Here is a 20,039-nt window from a genome sequence, read left to right as displayed (position 1 = left end):
GACATAGAAGCTGACTAGGACTTTAACTTGCTCCCTTAAAAATATTATTTTTCTAGATTCCAGCAGCTTTCACTATGCATTGCAGTGACGTCTTCATTAGTGTCTTATTTTTCACATACAGCAGTTGTGCTCTGGACACATTCACAGCAGCAGTTTATGAACATGTCCCTTTATTTCAAAATCCGAATCAAGCACCTGTTCAAGAAGAAGCTTTGGCTCTTATGAATAAAAACATAGATGTTTTGGAGCAAGCAGTGGAGACAGCAGCACAAAAGGTAACCATTACAGGGTTACTCCAACCACCATGACAACTTCAATGATTTGCAGTGGTCATTGGGGTAGGAGTCTAAGTTATTTTCAATTGGGGGCTAGGGACACCCTTAGCATACATGACTTAAGCAGTCCAGAGCTCTGTTTTGCGTCCTTTCTCCTGATTGGGTGGCGAAACCCCTCTCCTCTGTGAGTGCTGACTGTCCCAAATTGGTTTTGCGCCTTTTAGCTGATTGGCTGTTGCTTGGTTTGGGCGCGAAGTTTGGATTCACAGGACCAAACCAAGCGACGCTGTGGAACTGATATCGGGGATGTACAGAGCCCGAGAAACCATCATATAAAGACTGGGGCTCGAGGCTATCCAGGGATGTATGTTTCATGTGTGTACCCCATTCCCTTCCCGGGGCGCGGAGCCCCTAAGTGTTCCCCCATATATGTAATGTGTTTTACTGTTTGCAATATGTTTAATGTATGGAACTGTGTCCTGTTGGCATTTTCCAGAGCGGGAGGTGTTTATCTGTAACCCTTCTCCTGCCTGGGACAAAGGATTGTGTTGAACTGAATAGAGACCCCCTGTGAGGGTCTGTGCTTAAAAAAAGGGGGGGGGGGGGGGGAATGGATGCCTGCTTGTTGTAAGGGTTCCTGAATGGCTGTAGGAAGGGAATTAGCGGAGGTAACTGGTCGTGTTACCCGTGGTCCGCTACAAGAGCTTCTAACCATAATTAACAGAGATAAAGTAAAATAATTGCTGCATACAAGTACATTTACGTTGAAGCTTTGTGGATAGGGGGTCAGTTTTAGCCTAGAGGTCTTTTTGATCTCCAATAAATATATTTCTTTTGTCTTTACCCTAAATTGTGACGCCTGTGGACCTCTATATTTAATAACTAATAGGGAGATAAGATACAGGCACCCAGTTCTAGGATAAAAAGATGTGGATTTCTCCATTTATTTATTTTTAACACCTTACAGGAATGTATTTCTTAAATATAAGAATAAGTTACTTATGGGGATTCAGCTTGCACATGTTTTCAACTGGCAATAAATCCTTTTCTTAAGTTATTAGGTTGTATTGCCCACTTATTAAATAATTTCTCCCAAATTCTTTACATTTTCTTTTTCCTGCTTCTTCCACCCGTTAAAGGGAGCACACATCATTGTCACGCCAGAATATGCAATCTGCTGTTTAGATCTCTCTAGAGAGACTGTATATCCATACCTTGAAGATATACCAGACCCCGAGGTGAACTGGATTCCATGTTCTGATCCACACAGGTAAGCCAAATGTAAATGTGTATGGTTTCTTTCAAATGTTTTATGAAATACTGCTGCACACATTTTTCATAAGTGTTAAAAAAAAAAAGAAATCACTCTAATCATAATAGTAATTTCTTTTAACTGTGGATGTTATCAGATTTAATTTTGCTATTTATTGCTTAAAGGGACGCTGTAGGCACCATAACCACTTAAACTGATAAAAAAAAAAGGTGTAACTTGATGGCTATTTTAAAGCAGAGACCTAGTGTAATAATGTAACATGGATGAGCCAATGACTCAGTCTAGGCTAAAAAGCCCATGGAAGCTTTGATGGCTAGCTATATTTAAATGCATGAATAACTCCACCTCAGCCTATTTTGTTAAAAATGCAGGGTTACTTAACTTGTATTTTTCTGAAATAAATATAGATTCGGCCGAGCACCTGTACAAAACCGACTGAGCTGCATGGCAAAAAATAACTCAATTTATTTGGTTGCAAACTTTGGGGACAAAAAAGTGTGCAATAACAGTGATAAGAATTGCCCTGAAGATGGTCATTACATCTATGATACAACTGTTGTGTTTGATACTGAAGGGAAATTAATTGCACGCTACCACAAGGTGAGAACTCTAAATTGCTAAATTCGGAAATTTCCAATAAGGATATAATACTATCAATAAAATGTCAATAAAATAAAAAAATGTACAGTATAGGTCTGTGATATTAAAATGTACATGTTATTCCCTGCAATACATTCCTCACTATTGAGAGGCCTCAGTTTTTATAATTGTTCTCTAATGTTTTCAACATCATCCTACACCCACGCAGGTTTCTTGGCCACTACACGAGGATGTTCACATGTTTGACAGCGTGCCTTGGCGCACTTGTCCAATGAACAAATAGTCCTTTGTGTACTCTCTGTTAACGTTTGTGTACAACTATAATTCTCTGTTAATCAGACAAACCTCTAGCTGTGTGAATATCAGTGAATGTGCTTAATTGGCTGCTAGCCCATGAAAGTGTAAAAGCATATATGGAACTGAATAAATGAGCTTCTATTCCTTCCTTTTCAAACACAAACAAATGTAATACAAATAGCAGCACCCTCAGTATTATCAGAATAAACCTTTATTGTACATGAGTGTTTCATATAGTAATTATCATTTAACAAATTGTTATCAATGCTTATGTTACTGACCCAATGTAAGATTCTTCGAGACAATTTAAAGGGACACTGTAGGCACCCAGAACACTTCAGCTCATTGAAGTGGTCTGAGTGCAAACTCCCATCACCCTTAACCCTGAGCATGTAATTATTGCAGTTTTTATAAACTGCAATAATTACCTGCTAGGGTTGCCTCCTCCTCTAGTGGCTCTCTACCAGACAGCCACTAGAGGTACTTCCAGGTTGATAGGTCGCCTAAACGACACTGGACGTCCTCACGCTATGCATGAGGACTTCCAGAGTCACAGAAACCCCATAGGAAAGCATGGAATAATGCTTTCCTATGGGGAAATCCTAATACGAGCGTGGCCATTGCCGTGCATGCACATTAGGTCTCCTCCACCGGCTGACGTCGGCGGGGGAAGAGCGTGGGCAGAGCTGAGCCAGCGCCGAGGGACATCAGCGCTGGACCAAGGAAAGTGACAGAAGTGGTTATTAACCCCATCTGCACCACAGGGGAGAGGGGCTTGACAGAGGGGGAAGCTATAATGCCAGGAAAACAAGTTTGTTTTCCTGGCACTATAATTTCCCTTTAAGCAGTTCATACACACGCAATCAGATATTTACTAACGGCAATTGATCTGTACCTGTGTAATTTTAAGTACATACTCGGCTCTTCTGTTTTTAATTTGTTCCTAAGCAGGGTCGTACTCATCCTCCTTCCCGACGCGTTGTGCAGGATTGTAAAGACACACTTGATGACACATTGTTCTCAGACACACATAGTGCTGTCATTATAACTGAGTTTTGTTAATTTCCTTGTTTCCTATATGCTAAAGTGAGTTGTCTTTCATTCTGGTAGCTGTGGTTTGCATGGGCAATAAGCTATTTTATTCTTATTATGATTTTTGCTAAATCAGATTAAAGCAACCACTGTTTGGGATGTCACATATAGTGTATACATGATTTTACATGGTAAATAATTGTATTCACAGTTGCATATTTACTCCACATGGAGATTAATGGATCACTCCATTAAAAAAAAAATCAATTAACTAGATATACTCACAAAGAAAATGTCCATGCAATTGTTTTCTGTGTTTTCTTTGGGGGTATATGAAATCTTAGTTTGCAATGGCTGTAGATCAAGTATCTGCAGCTACTGCAATCACTCCCCTTCTTCTCCAACACAGACTTTCCTTGGCTCAATCACAGACTGCCTGCCACATAAATTTAGCTCCATGGAGCTGAACTACCAGGAAGTAAAAGGACCGGCTGTCAGATTCCGTTTAATAGGACATTTCAAATATCACCTCTAGGGGCATACTCAGCATTTCTAAATTGCTCTTTGATTGGATAGATTTCACAAATGCACAGCTGCTCTCAACAGTTTACCCATACAGCCACCATTCACTATCAATGAGTCAGTTTATGCTGTAGTAGAAGGGAAGGGGTATTCATAACACCACAGTGCTTTATGGTGTATGTTGATCATTGATACCCTTCTGGATGATCCACAACTGCATCTAAAGATCTTTTTTTTTTTTTCTTATTTATCACTTTAGTAATTCACAGCTGCCTATATTTAAATGACAATAATGCATCACAGACAACCAGTTCAAAGTACTATCCTTTTCTCCCCCAGTTGTTTAACCCATCAGTGCGTATAATGAGTGACATAACAGACACTGGCATTTGTGCCAATAATAAAAGTTGCAAATATTGTATCAAAATCATTTTATTTGAAATGTGTTGTTTTATAATTATTTTTTAATGTCTGCATATATTGACAACTTTTTAATTTATTTTATATTATTATTTTTCTCAAGTATCATCTCTTCCTTGGCGAAACTCAGTTCAACAGACCAAAAGAACCAGAAATTGTTACTTTTGACACACCCTTTGGGAAGTTTGGAATTTTTATCTGTTATGACATACTGTTTCATGATCCTGCCATTACCTTGGTCACTCAACACAACATCGACACTGTTATATTTACTACCGCGTGGTTTAATACTCTTCCCCACTATAGTGCAGTTCAATTCCACTCTTCTTGGGCAATGGCAATGGGAACCAACCTACTGTCATCAAACATTCACAACACTAGCATGGGAATGACAGGTAAGTACACTTTATATGGAAGTGGCAGCTGGTGAATGATTTAAGATGGCATAATTAAATTTGACCTCCTATCTCTGTAACCCCACTTTTTGGCCTGATTTACTGCCCAATTAACTTATTCCACCCCAACCTATTGAGACATAATGCCCTGTTTAAAACCAAGTTTTCGATACATGAAATTGGAAAAAGAAAACATTGTAAATAAGGCCTTAAAGGGGAACCTTAGGTACCATAATCACAACTGCTCATTGTAATGCTTATGCTGCAGTCAATGGGTACCAGGTCTTACTGGTTTGTATTAAACTGTTTTTAAGTGGTATGGAAAAGACAGGGATATCCTGGCCTCTGCTGCTTCAGCTTGGCTAATGCAATAGTTTACGTCTGCTTTATGCTGTCCTAGATTTAATGATAGATTGAGTGCATTGGGGAGGGTTCACTTCTTTATTAGCTAACCAAAGCAGGGGGCAGCATTTAGGTGCCAGGAAAGTCATGTTTTTGTCAAAACTGAGTTGGAGTGGTTACAAAACTTTGAGTGCCCCTTTAAAATAATTTGGTTAATCATAAACAACACACTCTATAAATTTGCCCTCTTGCCTTCAGACCCTGAAAATCAGAAAACAAAATAAATTAGGTCCAGGTTCTTAGGATTCTTACAGGAATGAGAGTGTTAAAGCCTTAAAAAAAAAAAACTTGGATTACCTAAAAAGACACAAACTGCATATCTTCATAACAGTCTGAGTCTGACAACACAATGCCAGCATGGGGAATTAAGACAGACAAATACTGTGAGATTCAAACTTTATGTATTTCACAAATAACTATAATAATCATGTCTTCCTATGTGCAGCAATTAAAGGAGATTGTGGTCTCCACTTCCAGAGTCCCCCAGTGTTCTGAGAGCAAACTATATATGTGTGAATTCTGTACTCAGTCTGGACATCCTGCTACAATGACCCTGGCCAACATGCCCAGAAGCACATTTGTAGCATTATCTCCTATCTGTCTTCCAGCCAGAAATGAATCATTGCTAATCAGTAAGAGAGTCTGTGCTGCAAAGAAATGAGAGGAGGAGTGTATCGTAAATATTAAAAGCCAGATACACTTTTTTTTCTATAAAATAAATTTTCTTGTAAATTACTTTCTTGTGGTGGCTGGAAGTCCAGTGCTGTCTTACCATACAGGATCTATCATTTATGAACGGTGGTCTAGATGGCGCTTGTCCTCCAGGTCCCTGTGTCTTCTACACCTGCTCCAGCTTCAATGACACTCTCAGCCTATCACTAGTTTCCATTTGAGTAAAATGCATGAGAAAAGTACTTACCTCTAAAGCCATATCACAAACTTGTTTTACATTCTAAAATATTTCAAATGAAATTCTCTTCCCACTTAAAATAGGCATTAAAAAGTTTTATTTCTTGACAAATAGTGAACAAGCAAATAACTGGCAGTGCCAGCCCAAAGTTCCTGTGTGAATGATTTCCCACTGTATGGGAAAATATTTTATAATGAAATGCAATAATAAAAAGTATGCATTTTGTGTAACTGGGTGGATAATTGCCAATAGATGGCAGTATAACACAATATTTACCATTATTTAAAGTGTATTAAGAAATAAAACAAAGTACACATAAGAAGAAGCTGAGGTGTTGCACAACCCAACGGATTGTGCTAGTAAATATAAAAACAAATTTAAAAAAATCTAAATATTTATTCTTGGAGCGCCATTACATGCGAGGAAATCAGGGCAAAACCAAGTCATAAGATCATAGCTTTAATTACCATGTTGTTGTTCATGTTGGTGTGAAGAGGGCAAATGCATACATATCATGCTTTGGAAGGTATACTGTATGCCAATTTCTCGGCTCAGTTCTCTGAGTGGACATGAGAACGTCCAGAGCTATGTAAGAAGAACGATGGGTGTGCACCCAGAAATGTCAAGTGTGTTTAATACCTGTCTCTCCTGCATACCTTACTGTAGTAGGTTCTTCAACAGCATTTATTTGGTTGTGTGGTCAAGCAACTGCCTGTATTAGAGAACTGACAGTTCAATGTTTGAAAAGAAATTCAATGCAAAAGATGCATTTGTAACATACATACAGAGAAAACTGTTAGCGACAGGTTCTCTAAAGGGAAAGTGAGGTAAGTACATTTAGCTGGTAGCCACCTGCCATAATGCAGTGTCTCCTTACATATACACGGTCTAAATTCCATTAATTTTTAAATTATGTATCTCAAGAATACAATGTAACCACACTACAAATTACATGTTTTCTTTTTACAGGAAGTGGTGTTTTTTCTCCTGATGAGCTTGGCCCTTATTACTACAACAAACATACCGATGAGGGGCATTTGGTTATCTCAAAACTAAGCTCACATCCAAGAAAAAGTAAACTATTTTCCTCTGTCAAATGGGATGCTTATGCATCAAATATTAACCATCTTTCTCCAGGAACCAAAACTTTTAATGGCACAATATTCATTGACAGTTTTACCCTGACTGAACTCCAGGATGCTCAGGGAATTCACTCGGTCTGCCACAATCATTTATGCTGTCATTTAAATTACAGTATGGTAGAGAAGCGAAATGAGGATGTTTATGTTTTTGGTGCTTACGAAGGTTTTCACGGTCCGCACAAAGTTTTCCATGTACAGGTAATTTCTATTACTTTGTCATAGTTCTAGAGATTTGTAAACAGGGGTTGCATTGGGAAGGGGTGTACAAGTGGTCTTGATTCTTTCTATAATGATTTTAACAATTAAGTACACACATGGATATTGTTGTTCTGTCAGTGTTTAGACTGCCATGCAAAGCTATAAGCCCTCCATTGTATATTTCAGTATCTTATGGTGTTTCAATGTCTGGAATTTGTTCAAGGGGGAACTGTCACCTCTGTTTTTTTTAAATATCACATTAACTTATCCCTGTATTAAAAAAATTAAATGTTGAAATCCACACCACTTTATTTGTAACTAGGTACCTCAATTTTTGTACCGTGTCAATCACTGCTAAAAGCTCTGTCCTTTGCATCTGGGAAAAAAATGTCTAAATCTGAATATAAATGTAAAAGAAAATGGAGGATCTAGTGAATATTTCAATGGTTTGTTCAATTATGTAAATACTAGAGAAGTAGCAGGTACCCTTTCAGTACTCAACATAGTTTAGAAATTCTACTTAAACAGGGTTATTCCCTAAACTGGGAATTCGATGTACATTTCAAATTTAAGGTCAAATAGACAAACTATTTAAGTCAGCTTTGTTTTACATTCAACTAATCTGGCCATAGATTTGATATTTGCTTGAATTCTCACTTTAGTAAATAACCCAGCATGTGCATCTTGTTTTAGTGCCTTCTCTCATTACACCATTTTAACCATTCTTAATATTTATCAAACCACCAGTGTGACTGTTTACTGCTTTTGGATGTAGTGTTGTAGCATCTGTCATTGCATCCTGAGTCTCTTTTTTTCATGGTGTTCCTTTTGAAAGTCACTCTTTGACTCTGAGTTGAACAAAAGTAAATAAGAAATTACTATTTACGAGATATTCCTTTAAATGGAAACATGCAAGTATTTATGATGTTTAATAGGGGGTATGTCTAAAAACACCTTGCAAAAAACTGTAGTTCTTAACTGCAGCCTTTGCAAGCCCTCCCAGACTTTCTGTGGCTGTCCTGACTTAAACAACCAGGACTGGGGAGAGTGGGGAGTTATAAGCTTAATTTAAAAGTGCCAATTTCTACTCTAAAATCTGAACTTTTTATAAAATTTAAAACGAGGACACACTCTTCAGAAATAAAGCATTTCATAGTGTTCCTTTAAGAACTACAGAAAGTGCCTTAAATTGTGATTAGTGTAAATGGTTTCCAGATTGACCTGGACATTTAAATGCCCTTCTCCACATGAATCACATACATCTTGTATTTGTCTAGTCACTTGATGCAAATATCTATCATCTTTATAAATCAACCTTGCACTTTATTTTCATGTTTATTTGGACTGATGAACAAATAATAGTTTTACATTTAAATAAACTAAGCCATACAATAACATCAAGTGATATTACCATTAGCGTGCCAATGTTACCTTGATAACAAAGAGCATCTTATCACGAATAAGTGTGTTACTGGGTAAAAGTGGAATTGAACATATAACAGGCTGTAATTGTTTGGGCTCCAGTATCAAAGGGAGTTATGTAAAGTCATAACATGGGGTTACAGTTATCGTGTCGAAGGTGCCTTGATAACAATGAACACAATTTAATGAATAAACATGTTATTGACTAAGCATAAAACAGAACACTAAAACAAGAAAATGAATGGGCTGTATTTGTTTTGTTTTCAACATCAAATAGAGTAATTTGTGTGTGAAATTCCTTGCATATTTTTGAAAATGATATGTAACTTTGTCTGCAGTATATTTAATGTACACACATTTAAAGTTAAAAGACAGGGCTTTTAACGACTGACACCATGTCAAGAGCTGAGACACCAGATACAAGCCCAGCACAGATTTGCAGCATGTGCAATAATCTATGTGCAACACAGGCCACATCCTCTTCACAGTCTGGACTGAGGAAGAGCAGGGGGCTCTGGTATGTCTCTGCCATTTTCTGCACTGTTATTTTTTTTGGCCCATATTGGTTAACATGCCCTCCTCTTACTTCTAAAAAACACACTTTACCCAGAAAGAAATGGCTGTCCAATTTAGAAAGTGAGCTGAGTAACTCCGATAGAGTGGGCTGGCTGAAAAAGTTGATTATGAATACCACCATATCAATGCGTGGACGGAGATGCTCATTCTCTTTTGGCAGTGGAAGACGAGGTGCCACGTGTATCTGAACTTCAAAATTTTTAGGTGCCTTTAACATTGCATCAACAATTTTTTTCACACATTTTTCCTCTTGTCCAACCAGCAGCACCACGGCTGTGTTTAGGAAGGGCATCTTATCGAAAGGCTGCAGATTGGTCATGGTTCTGTTCTCCTCCTGTTTCAAAATGGATATGAGTATTATCTGTTTTTAAATTTGTTCACCTCAGTGCATACTGGATTCGTCTTTTATAATTTATCTGATGTTTAGTTTTTGCCTGAAAAAAATATAATAAAAAGTGAATTAATAATTTGGAAAAAAGTTTACTTTTTTCTTGGTTTGCTTTTAGGTGTGCACTGTACTGAAATGTAATAGCCTAGAAACATGCATTAATGCTGCTGAAACTGCCTCAACTAGGTTTGAATGGTTTTCGCTGAGTGGCACATTTAACACTACGTATGTGTTTCCTGAAGTCCTCCTTAGTGATGTCCAACTGGCTCCAAGAATGTTTCGGGTAAGTAATTAATCTGTGCTATGTCTCCATAACATTTTCATACCAAACAATTGCCAAGTGGTATATCAAAGTTAAACTGGAGTACCTATATAAGTAATAACTATCTGTGGCATTGCAGATGTTTGTGAACTACATTTCCCATGATTCCAGTTTTCAAGGAAATTAAAAAATAACTAAAGCAGGACATGTTTTTTCAGGCAGCGACATTGTTACTGTTAGCCATTGCTTATTTATATTCACTAGTAGCTAGAAAATTAGTTGCTGGAGGTAAAATCTAATGACTCAAGTGACCAAATCGGGGCAACCTTCTCTGCGGTCCATTATTGTGCTTAAGTTTGATAAAGGGATTAAACGCAACTTGATGTTAAAACAAATAAGTGTGCTGAGTGTTAGAAACTTCCTACACTATCGCATAACCATAACACAGGGAAATCTAAAGAAATCCCAAGTAGTGACAAATCATTTCAAATATCAATGAATGTAAGTAACTGACTTGTGAATACAAGTCTTAAAGGACCACAATAGTGCCAGGAAAACATTTGTTTTCCTGGCACTATAGGGTCTCTAGGTCCCCCCACCCTTAGGGTCCCCCTCCCGCCGGGCTCTACGGTGAGGAAGGGGGTAATCACTCTCCCCCTTATAAAACAAACGTGCTTAAAAATCTAAAAAGTGACGTTCCCAGTGCCCATAAGCCATGGAGAAAAATGCTCGATGCGCGTTTCGGTGCAATGCTAAGTGCACCTTCGCCAGGGCCCCGTGGGATAGACTTGTTTTTTATGTAGCAAACTCTATATAACAATGGATCTAGCAGAGTTCCTACTTTGAGAGCCAATTTAATAAAGCTAATTTTATCAATTTATCTTAACTCTGTTTTGACATAGACATTTTGAGCTGCTGCACATCTGTAGACATAGGAGCATACCTTACTAGGTTGTCATTTATTTGCTTTTTTGGTGTATATTATTTTAATTCAAGACCGTAGTCGTCTCACTGCAGTACTTCTATCATTATTATACTTTACCAATATGACTACCTTTATATCCAGGTGATACAGTTTTTTGGTGAGAATCCCTATACATATTTCTTCTTTGTTAAGTTCATACTACGGTTAAGCCCTGAAAGACCCCTGGAGTCTTGTATAGGTGCTAAGGATAACCGGCTTCACCTGGACACTATATTTTCCTTAGTGTCACGAGAGGAACCGATTAGTCATCCTGTATCTTTGTTTGTTATAATTAAATATAATAATAATAATAATTAAAGGGCCACTGCACACACAACAAAAAACTAAAGTAAATAATGAGCGCTTGTTTAACCAAATACTTCCAAAAGTGACCATATCAATGGTTCCCATAAAGATATATCTTTCTTTCAATTATCCAAATTACTCTCTCTCTTTTGGTTGGAGTTATATCCTAGTACAGAGGTAGGCAACCTTGTAGTAGCACTGTGCCAAAACGAGATCTTGAAGTCCCTTGGCATTCCGGTTCTATTTTTTAATAAATTGAGCTGTATTGTGTTATTAATGGGTAACTCAGTTGCTTTGTTACATTGTATTTGTGCGTATGTGGGCTGTAATATTGTATATATTCATGAATAGTTTGTGGTATTTTGTATGATTATTACATGTTTCATATTGTAGCCCCCTGTGGGCTACAATATGTGGGCAGGACAATCCGCCCACTGCATTAAAGTATATATGAGCATGTAAACAATATTAAAAGTGGTTATGACCAACAGAGCGTCTCAGCACATTTTTAAATATGTCATAATCAGGATCCTAGAGGTCTAATTTTCTTAGGCATTAAAATAGTTTAAAAAAAATTTGACAAGGGGGTAACCATCTCATAGATATAGGTAAAGAACAGATGAGATGGGTACACAAACTAAATACCCTTGAACCTTTTGGTCTTAATATTGATTTTGACTTATACAATTTTTTAATTAATTTTTTATGAATGATTTAAGATATTTTTTGGTATATTTATGATATTTTTTTACATAATGATTTTAATAAGTTTTTTACTTTGCTCCCTCTATTAGTAGAAAGGTGTTCCAAATGGTATTTTATGTGAATGTTTTAAGGTTTACACATTTTAGCAGAACCTTTCTTCATATCCCTATGTAAAACATATTTATTCTTAAAGGAACACAATAGTCACCTAAATTACTTCAGCTAAATAAAGCAGTTTTAGTGTATAGATCATTCCCCTGCAATTTCACTGCTCAATTCACTGTCATTTAGGAGTTAAATCACTTTGTTTCTGTTTATGCAGTCCTAGCCACACCTCCCCTGGCTATGATTGACAGAGCCTGCATGAAAAAAAAACTGGTTTCACTTTCAAACAGATGTAATTTACCTTAAATAATTGTATCTCAATCTCTAAATTGAACTTTAATCACATACATGAGGCTCTTGCAGGGTCTAGCAAGCTATTAACATAGCAGGGGATAAGAAAATCTTAATTAAACAGAACTTGCAATAAAGAAAGTCTAAATAGGGCTCTCTTTACAGGAAGTGTTTATGGAAGGCTGTGCAAGTCACATGCAGGGAGGTGTGACTAGGGTTCATAAACTAAGGGATTTAACTCCTAAATGGCAGAGGATTGAGCAGTGAGGCTGCAGGGGCATGTTCTATACACCAAAACTGCTTCATTAAGCCAAAGTTGTTCAGGTGACTATAGTGTCCCTTTAATACATGTTTTTATTATTTATTTATAAAATATTTTACCAGGACAGATACATTGAGATTTCTCTAGTTTTCAAGTATGTCCTGGGTAATAGAATAATTCCATTATATAAATATTTGTCACTGCCTCTAATGAGACTTAATTAGACATGCAAATGAGTATTTGAACTTTAGCCAATCCAGAGGCTGTTTTTCTCGGACTAATTGATGGATACACCCAGATAGGGTGGACTTATAAGTGAGATACAGGCAGTAAGAAGGTAGATCTGAGGAAGCCGTCGTTACGGCGAAACGTGTCAATACGCTACCCACATCATCATGCACGCAAGTAGAGAGTAACCCAGCCTTCCGGAAGTATCAAGGGATACCTGCAGTTTGGTCCTGGGATTCTGGTCACATACCGAGAACGTTGCCCGGTATGGAAGAATGGAAGAGGGTCCACTTTGCCTGCTGCTATATTTTTAATCTTTGTGTGAAATCAAGATTTGTTTTACATCTTCACAAGCCTCAAGTTTTCTGCATGTTTCTCCTTTGGGATCACTGTTTGGAGCTGTTATAGTTAGAGCAGACTCATCTGCTCTACCCTTGTGAGTGTGTATCTCTCATTTTTATATATTTTTCAGTGTTGAAACAATATCACACTATATATATATATATATTCTCTTTCCCCTTCTCCCCTTTTTTATCTTGTACATGTGTATGGATGTCGTTTTACCTATTTGGGTGGTTTGAAAAATAACATTTTCAAAGTTGTGGTAATTTTAAACATTTTCTTTTTTCTACACTTTTTTGCACAGTGCACTTTACGCTTGCGTGGCGCTAATATCAAAAAAGTGTTGTATAAAGCATTATCAATCACACTTTAATTGCTGCACTTAATTGTAATTTTGCACAAAATAAGTATTGCATTTTTCACTTTAAAGATTTAAAGACACAGCACACTTTTTAAATTTTACTCTTTTGAACTTGCAAGTGTTTGGATTCACTCTTAAAAGGTGCTGCTATATATGTATTTATTTTTATGTATGCCCTTGAAATAAGATTTTAAAAGCGCCATTTTCCAACTGTTTTAACTTATCATTTTGTATGATACCTATGAATGTTGGATTTGTATGGGGTTGTATGCATGTATGTGGATTTCTAGTAGTGTGATTGTGGGGTCTGTGTGTGCTTGTGTGTGGGCTGTTTTTTATTATTTGTATGGGGGGTGGGCTTCTTCTGCAGTTCTGTGTATATTTAGTATTGTGGGTGGTTTTCCTAAGGTCTAGTGAGGATCAGGATGGCTATGTACAGACCAAGGGCAGGAGCTGTGATAGCTAATGTGGACTGTTCTACTTCAGTGTGGATTCTCGTTCATAAGTGCTGGGAGGAATTGATCTGAAATTACTTCCTCTAAGTGCTACAATGTATAAATTAAGGATTGTCCCTCACCACCTGCAGTCACCATTCGGTTTGCACTAGCAGAAATCTGAAGTCCAACTGTGACCCCTAATAGGCCAGAGCCTGTTTGTTTCTGGCAACCATGAGTGCTTTGCAAAGGTACCCCGAGAGCCATGCATAGCACACATGCCATAGGTTGCTGACCTTTGTCCTAGTACAATTGTGCCTGCTGATCTAGTTTGTAGTTACATCACACTGACATTATGCTTGACCTGTCACCTAGTTTAGTTTTAATCAATACAATGTAAAAAAAAACAAAAAAACCTCTGAATATCATGTAGATATTTTTGCAGAGAACTTTAAGATGTTAAGCAATTTATAACAATATTTTTCAATATGTCATTATTCATATTAGGCAAAAGCAACATATATAGAGTATGAATCTAACCATCATCTCTCTTCAAATTTTGCTTTAGTTGTAAACTAAACTATTATAAAAGTTAGCAGCCAATCAAAAAGTGCAGAATAAGTGCATATTCTATATTATCTCTTAAGATATATATTATTGGCATTTATATAGCACCAACAAGTTCCGTAGCGCTTTCCAATATTATAGGAGGGAGAGATTTAACAATAAATGAGACAATTACAAAAAACTTACAGGAACAATAGGATGAAGAAGACCCTGCTCAAACGAGCTTACAGTCTACAGGAGGTGGGACATAAAAGCGTATCAATTAAACTGTGAACAGCTTTCTCTTCACGCACCCTGATTCCTCTCCTGCAACTGTCATCAAAACACTGAGCCCTCAAAATTGTCTGGTTACAAATATGTGTCTGTTAGTCCATCCATTATACAGCGCTGCAGAATTTGTTGGCGCTTTATAAATAAAATACAAAAATTAAACACAATAGGACAGGAGTTAGCAATCAAACAAGGTTGGAGTGAGGCAGACCTGGAGGAGAGAGTAGATTGCTGCTGCCCTTTAGGAAAGAGCAAGGGACAAGTAAGTGAGGTAGAGGTTAGCTTTCCTGAAGAGATGGGTTTTAAGGCCACCCGCGAGAAGTCCTGCAAGCGTGAGTTGGCCGTATGGGTGCGAGCAGTGGACAGGAGAAGGTCATGGGCAGAGTGGAGAGGGGGCATACTTATGGATCAGTGAAGAGATATAAGAGGGGCTAAAATTGTTCTCTCTATCTCTATATATAAAAAAAAACAATTGCTTCTCTAAGATCATTGCTGATGTCTTTCCTCCTCAGCATTGTGTTAACACACATCTGAATACTCCAGACCAGCAAGCTGCTAAAACTTCAGCTTATATAGAGGTGGTCATACTTGCTGATGATCAATGAATCCAGGGCTTGACAAATTTGTTTGGAATCTAGGAGTCAGCTAAAAAAGTTAGGAGACAGTTTTTCTTTAAACTAACAAAGTTTAATTTTGAACAAGAAAAAAACAGTTCTTAAAGGGTTGCTATAGTCACCAGAACCACTGCAGTTTAATGTAGTTCTTCTGGTGTCTGTAGCATGTCACTGCAGGCTTTTCAATGTAAACACTATCTTTTCAGAGAAAAGACACACTGTCTGTTTTTTACTGCCTTGGGACACCTCTAGTGGCAGTCACTCAGATGGCTCTGCATGAGGGTGCTGAATGTTCCCCATAGAGATACATTGATTCAATATATCTCTACAAGGAGAGGCTGATTGGCACAGCCCTTTGCTTCACAGGTGCAATATTCTCCTAAAGCCTTCCTATGGGAAAGCATTGACTTATCTGAGATCATAAAGATTGATGATCTCAGCCATGGAGGCGGGACCAGCCGCGGCAAAATTGTCACGGTGTGGTAAAAAAGGTGAGTAAAAAAAAACTTTACCATGCGATCAGAGCGGGGCAAGTACCTAAAGAGACAAACTCACTGTCAGACAGACATACTCAATGACAGACAAACAGACACACACACAGAGACAGAAAGACACACACACACACACACACGGGTCATGGATTGGTATTCCAGCATGAGAGTGACCCAAAACACACAGCCAAGGCAACAAGGAGTGGCTCGAGAAGAAGCACATTAAGGTCCTGGAGTGGCCTAGCTAGTCTCTAGACCTTAATCCCATAGAAAATCGGTGGAGGGAGCTGAAGGTTCGAGTTGCCAAACGTCAGCCTTTGAACCTTAATTATTTGGAGAGGATCTGCAAAGAAGAGTGGGTTAAAATCCCTCCTGAGATGTGTGCAAACCTGGTGGCCAACTACAAATAACATCTGACCTCTGTGATTGCCAACACGGGTTTTGCCACCAAGTACTAAGTCGAAGGGGTCAAATACTTATTTTACTCATTGACATGCAAATCAATTTATAACTCTTTTGACATGCGTTTTTCTGGAAAAAAAAAATTCTGTCTCTCACTGTTAAAATACATCTACAATTAAAATTATAGACTGATCATTTCTTTGTCAGTGGGCAAATGTTCAAAATCAGCATGGGGATCAAATACTTTTTTCCCCTCACTGTAATTTGTGAATTACATAATAATGTGCGTCGTCAACGTTTCATACCTGAACTCAATCATTTTTCTCTCAATAATATGTTTCAATTTATACGTTATGCTATTCCCTAATGGCTGTGTGCAATATAACTGTTAGATAAAAAGTTAACTAATAACTTACACACAATGACATTATGCTTGACCTGTCACCTATAACAAGTTTACATTAATCAATACAATGTAAAAAAAGCTGTCTGTATGTCAAATGAATATTTTTTTAATGCTCCTTAACATGTTTTTACGTACACTTTTCAATTTGTCAGTGTTCACATTAAGCAAAAGCAGCAATTACTGGGCACAGATCTAACCATCACTTTGATTATGTTTTTTAACATGCTCTATATTCTATTTTAAGCATGACAGATAATTTATATACAAATAGTTTATAAAAATCTAGAGAAAAAAAAAAAAACCTTCAAAAGTTTTAGCACAGCAAACAAATATAATTATATATAAATGTAAATGTATCTGCTTTAACTAATAATATTGGCAATGACAGAATCGTGAGGAACAGAAAAATAGTATTAGGCGCATCTTCTTTTAATAACTTTGTTAAATTGTACTTGTTAGGGAACATATAACTTAACATTAAATAAAAGCTCAGTGACTTTTATCTTTACATTGTACTTAGATAATTGCAAGTAAATGTAATAATAATAAATGAACAAGCCCCTCCCGATCTGTCGCTCATTTCTATGGCCTAGAGTTGGCATATCTTGCTCACTATCAGAGCCAGTAAAGCACGTGCTCTAGTTGATGTCATATTTCTCCATATAGTGTGTTTCTTGGTAAAGGATAATTGGAATCGCCTGACAGATAACAACCGGTTCTTTTTTAAATGTATTTATTTTTATATAAATTCTTTATTTGTAGCGTTTGCATCGTTTGTTCGGGTGAGAACAGGGGGTACAGAATAAAGAGAAGGGTATAGGTACATGTTGGGGAGATTATATTCACAGTTACATTTGAGAGCAGAAGCACTGGTTGGTATACACTTGTGTGTACTGCTTGTTACGTAGGTGCGATTGGTTGAACCGTTGAGGTATACCAAGGGTGCTTGGAAAGTTGAGCGTATGTGGGTGCTCTGTGTTATCTGTGGGGTAGGTAGTCTGCCAATTTATCTCCTCACATGGGGCAGTGGGTAGAATGAACCGGTTTCGCCACATCATTTCCAGCACTGGTCATTGGTCAATTTACTGTCACATACTGTCAGCATGTTCGTCGCCTCCCATATGTACGCCCAGTCGCCTGGATCGTCCGGTGGCCCGAGGTCACGTTCCCATGCTGTGATGTATGTGAGGCTGATTTGTGAAGTGTGTGTCGTTAGGGTGTTGTAGATATCAGATATGTTTGTGACTAAGTGGCTACTAGAAAAGACTGGACATACCCCATTTGAATACCTTGGGTTGTCTTCTTTTGCAAATGGTATGCCTTCATGGGGGTACATTTCATTCCTGGGCTACCATACGGTCTCAAAGGCAACATAACTAGTCTGGCAAATTTAAATGTGAACAAAAGGAAATTCAAGCCTTATGTTTGACTCAGTAACTTTTGAAAACACCATAAAACTTTCACATGGGGAGTACTGTTATACTCGAGAAACTTGGCTGAACACAAATATTAGTGTTTCAAAATAGTAAAACGTATCACAACAATTGTATCATCAGTGAATTTACCATTTGTGTGTGAAAGAAGCATTTTTACTGCCGATATCATCTTGTGATATATGTTTTACTGTTTTTAAACACTAATATATGTGTTCAGGATCGGGACCACCATCGGGGGAACGGCGGGGACCCGGTAAGTACAAAGGACGGCGGGGACTTTCTTTGCCGCCTGCCGGCATTTAGGACTGCCTAAAAATGACGGCATAGAACGCCCGCCATCCTTAAGGGGTTAAGTATTAAAACATATAGTTTATTACTTTAATTAATGACATATGTGTTGCCTAAGAAGTACATAGTGAAAGAATTAAAACCTACGCTATTTTTAAAAAGGTAGTCTAAGCAGCCCATCTATTACAGCTCATCGTAGTGGTTATTGTGCAAAGAATCTGTGGTTAGTGTCCTTCTGGTTTGAGTCAAAACAGTTTTTGAGCTGTGAAAAAAACATTTAAAAAAAAACAAGGCTCTCCTGGCAAGCACATCCTAATCCATTGCCTGCCGCTCAGCTTATGCAGAATTAAACATTTTCAGTAGCCATCCAACTATAAGAGCTGGGCTATTCCAACCCCAGTGCTTTCAGTCCATCATTGCTACCCAGAATAGAATGGGATTATGCCTCAGACTTCCTTAAACTGCTCTAAACCAGGCTGACACAAACCAGATGACAGCCTCCAAGGACTCTTTAAAACATACAACTACATGGGCTGTAATCATTATGGTATTTAGAGTAACCATTTAATTTCTATTTCATGTAAAGTACCGCAATATTGACTCTTGTTTTTTGTTGGTTAGATACTGAATGATGGGCGCCTTGTAAGCCTCCCTGACATAGCATCCAAACCACTCCTAAGCATCACTCTTCTGGGAAGAAATTATGAAAAGGATCCTGCTATGAACCTGTCTTTGTTAACATAAAGTCTTCACTGTACATTTAGTGGACAATGTGCCAGATCATAAAACAAAAATGTTAAAAGAGATGGCTTGGTGCATGCTGCTATATATTAAGGTTCTGGGTAGCAAACAGGCTGTTTATCTCTAACTGGATTAATAAAGACTACATTGCCATTTACAAATGTTTTGAGAATTTTTTTTTTAATATAATTTTTTTTACCCCACTCCATACGTACTTCACAATCTTGCGTGTACCTACCCACCTCATTTTTGTGTCTCTCTTAATTCCCCTTACTCCCTTCTGTGTCCCTTAGCCTTAATTACCCCTTGTGTGTTCCTTTTATCCCCTGTTAGTCCTTGCGTTCACACTTTGTGTCTCTTCACCCTACCTTAATCATTGTGTTTCTGTTAAAATATTGATTACACCTTGTTTGTCTCTTAACCTTCCACACCTACCTAGCTGTGGTAGGTATGAAGAGAGTGGTCACATGCAGCCACACTACAGTAGGTGACAATATGGTATGGTCCTCTACCCTTCCAAGTACACCACGGCGGGAACCCAAGCTTTTTAAAAATTGCATTTGGAATCATCATTATGCTTGCTGTGCAACAGAAATAATGCCGAAATGGATGTTCATTCAAGGCGATGCTGGTTGCAATCTTTAAAAATTAGAAACAATAGCAATCAGAGTCAAATATATTAAGAATATTTCTGAATGGATTTATTGCAAAG

At 37.7% G+C, this 20,039-nt stretch overlaps 2 protein-coding genes across 2 annotated transcripts; one reads left to right on the top strand and one right to left on the bottom strand.

Moving 5' to 3' along the window:
* LOC134585727 (pantetheinase-like) lies at positions 1 to 19,478 on the top strand. Its single transcript, XM_063441184.1, has 7 exons — positions 1 to 275; positions 1,415 to 1,545; positions 1,956 to 2,148; positions 4,523 to 4,814; positions 7,096 to 7,466; positions 9,971 to 10,135; positions 19,208 to 19,478. Exons 1-7 carry the CDS (start codon positions 75 to 77, stop codon positions 19,328 to 19,330), a joined length of 1,476 nt encoding a protein of 491 aa, XP_063297254.1. The 5' UTR covers positions 1 to 74; the 3' UTR covers positions 19,331 to 19,478.
* LOC134585725 (centromere protein M-like) lies at positions 9,222 to 9,873 on the bottom strand. Its single transcript, XM_063441183.1, has one exon. It carries the CDS (start codon positions 9,781 to 9,783, stop codon positions 9,253 to 9,255), a length of 531 nt encoding a protein of 176 aa, XP_063297253.1. The 5' UTR covers positions 9,784 to 9,873; the 3' UTR covers positions 9,222 to 9,252.
* Positions 19,479 to 20,039: the final 561 nt, after the last annotated feature.

The sequence above is a fragment of the Pelobates fuscus genome, chromosome 2, assembly GCF_036172605.1.
Source record: "Pelobates fuscus isolate aPelFus1 chromosome 2, aPelFus1.pri, whole genome shotgun sequence".
Taxonomy (NCBI): domain Eukaryota; kingdom Metazoa; phylum Chordata; class Amphibia; order Anura; family Pelobatidae; genus Pelobates; species Pelobates fuscus.
Note: the sequence above shows the minus strand (reverse complement) of the source record. Positions and strands in the feature narration are given on the sequence as shown.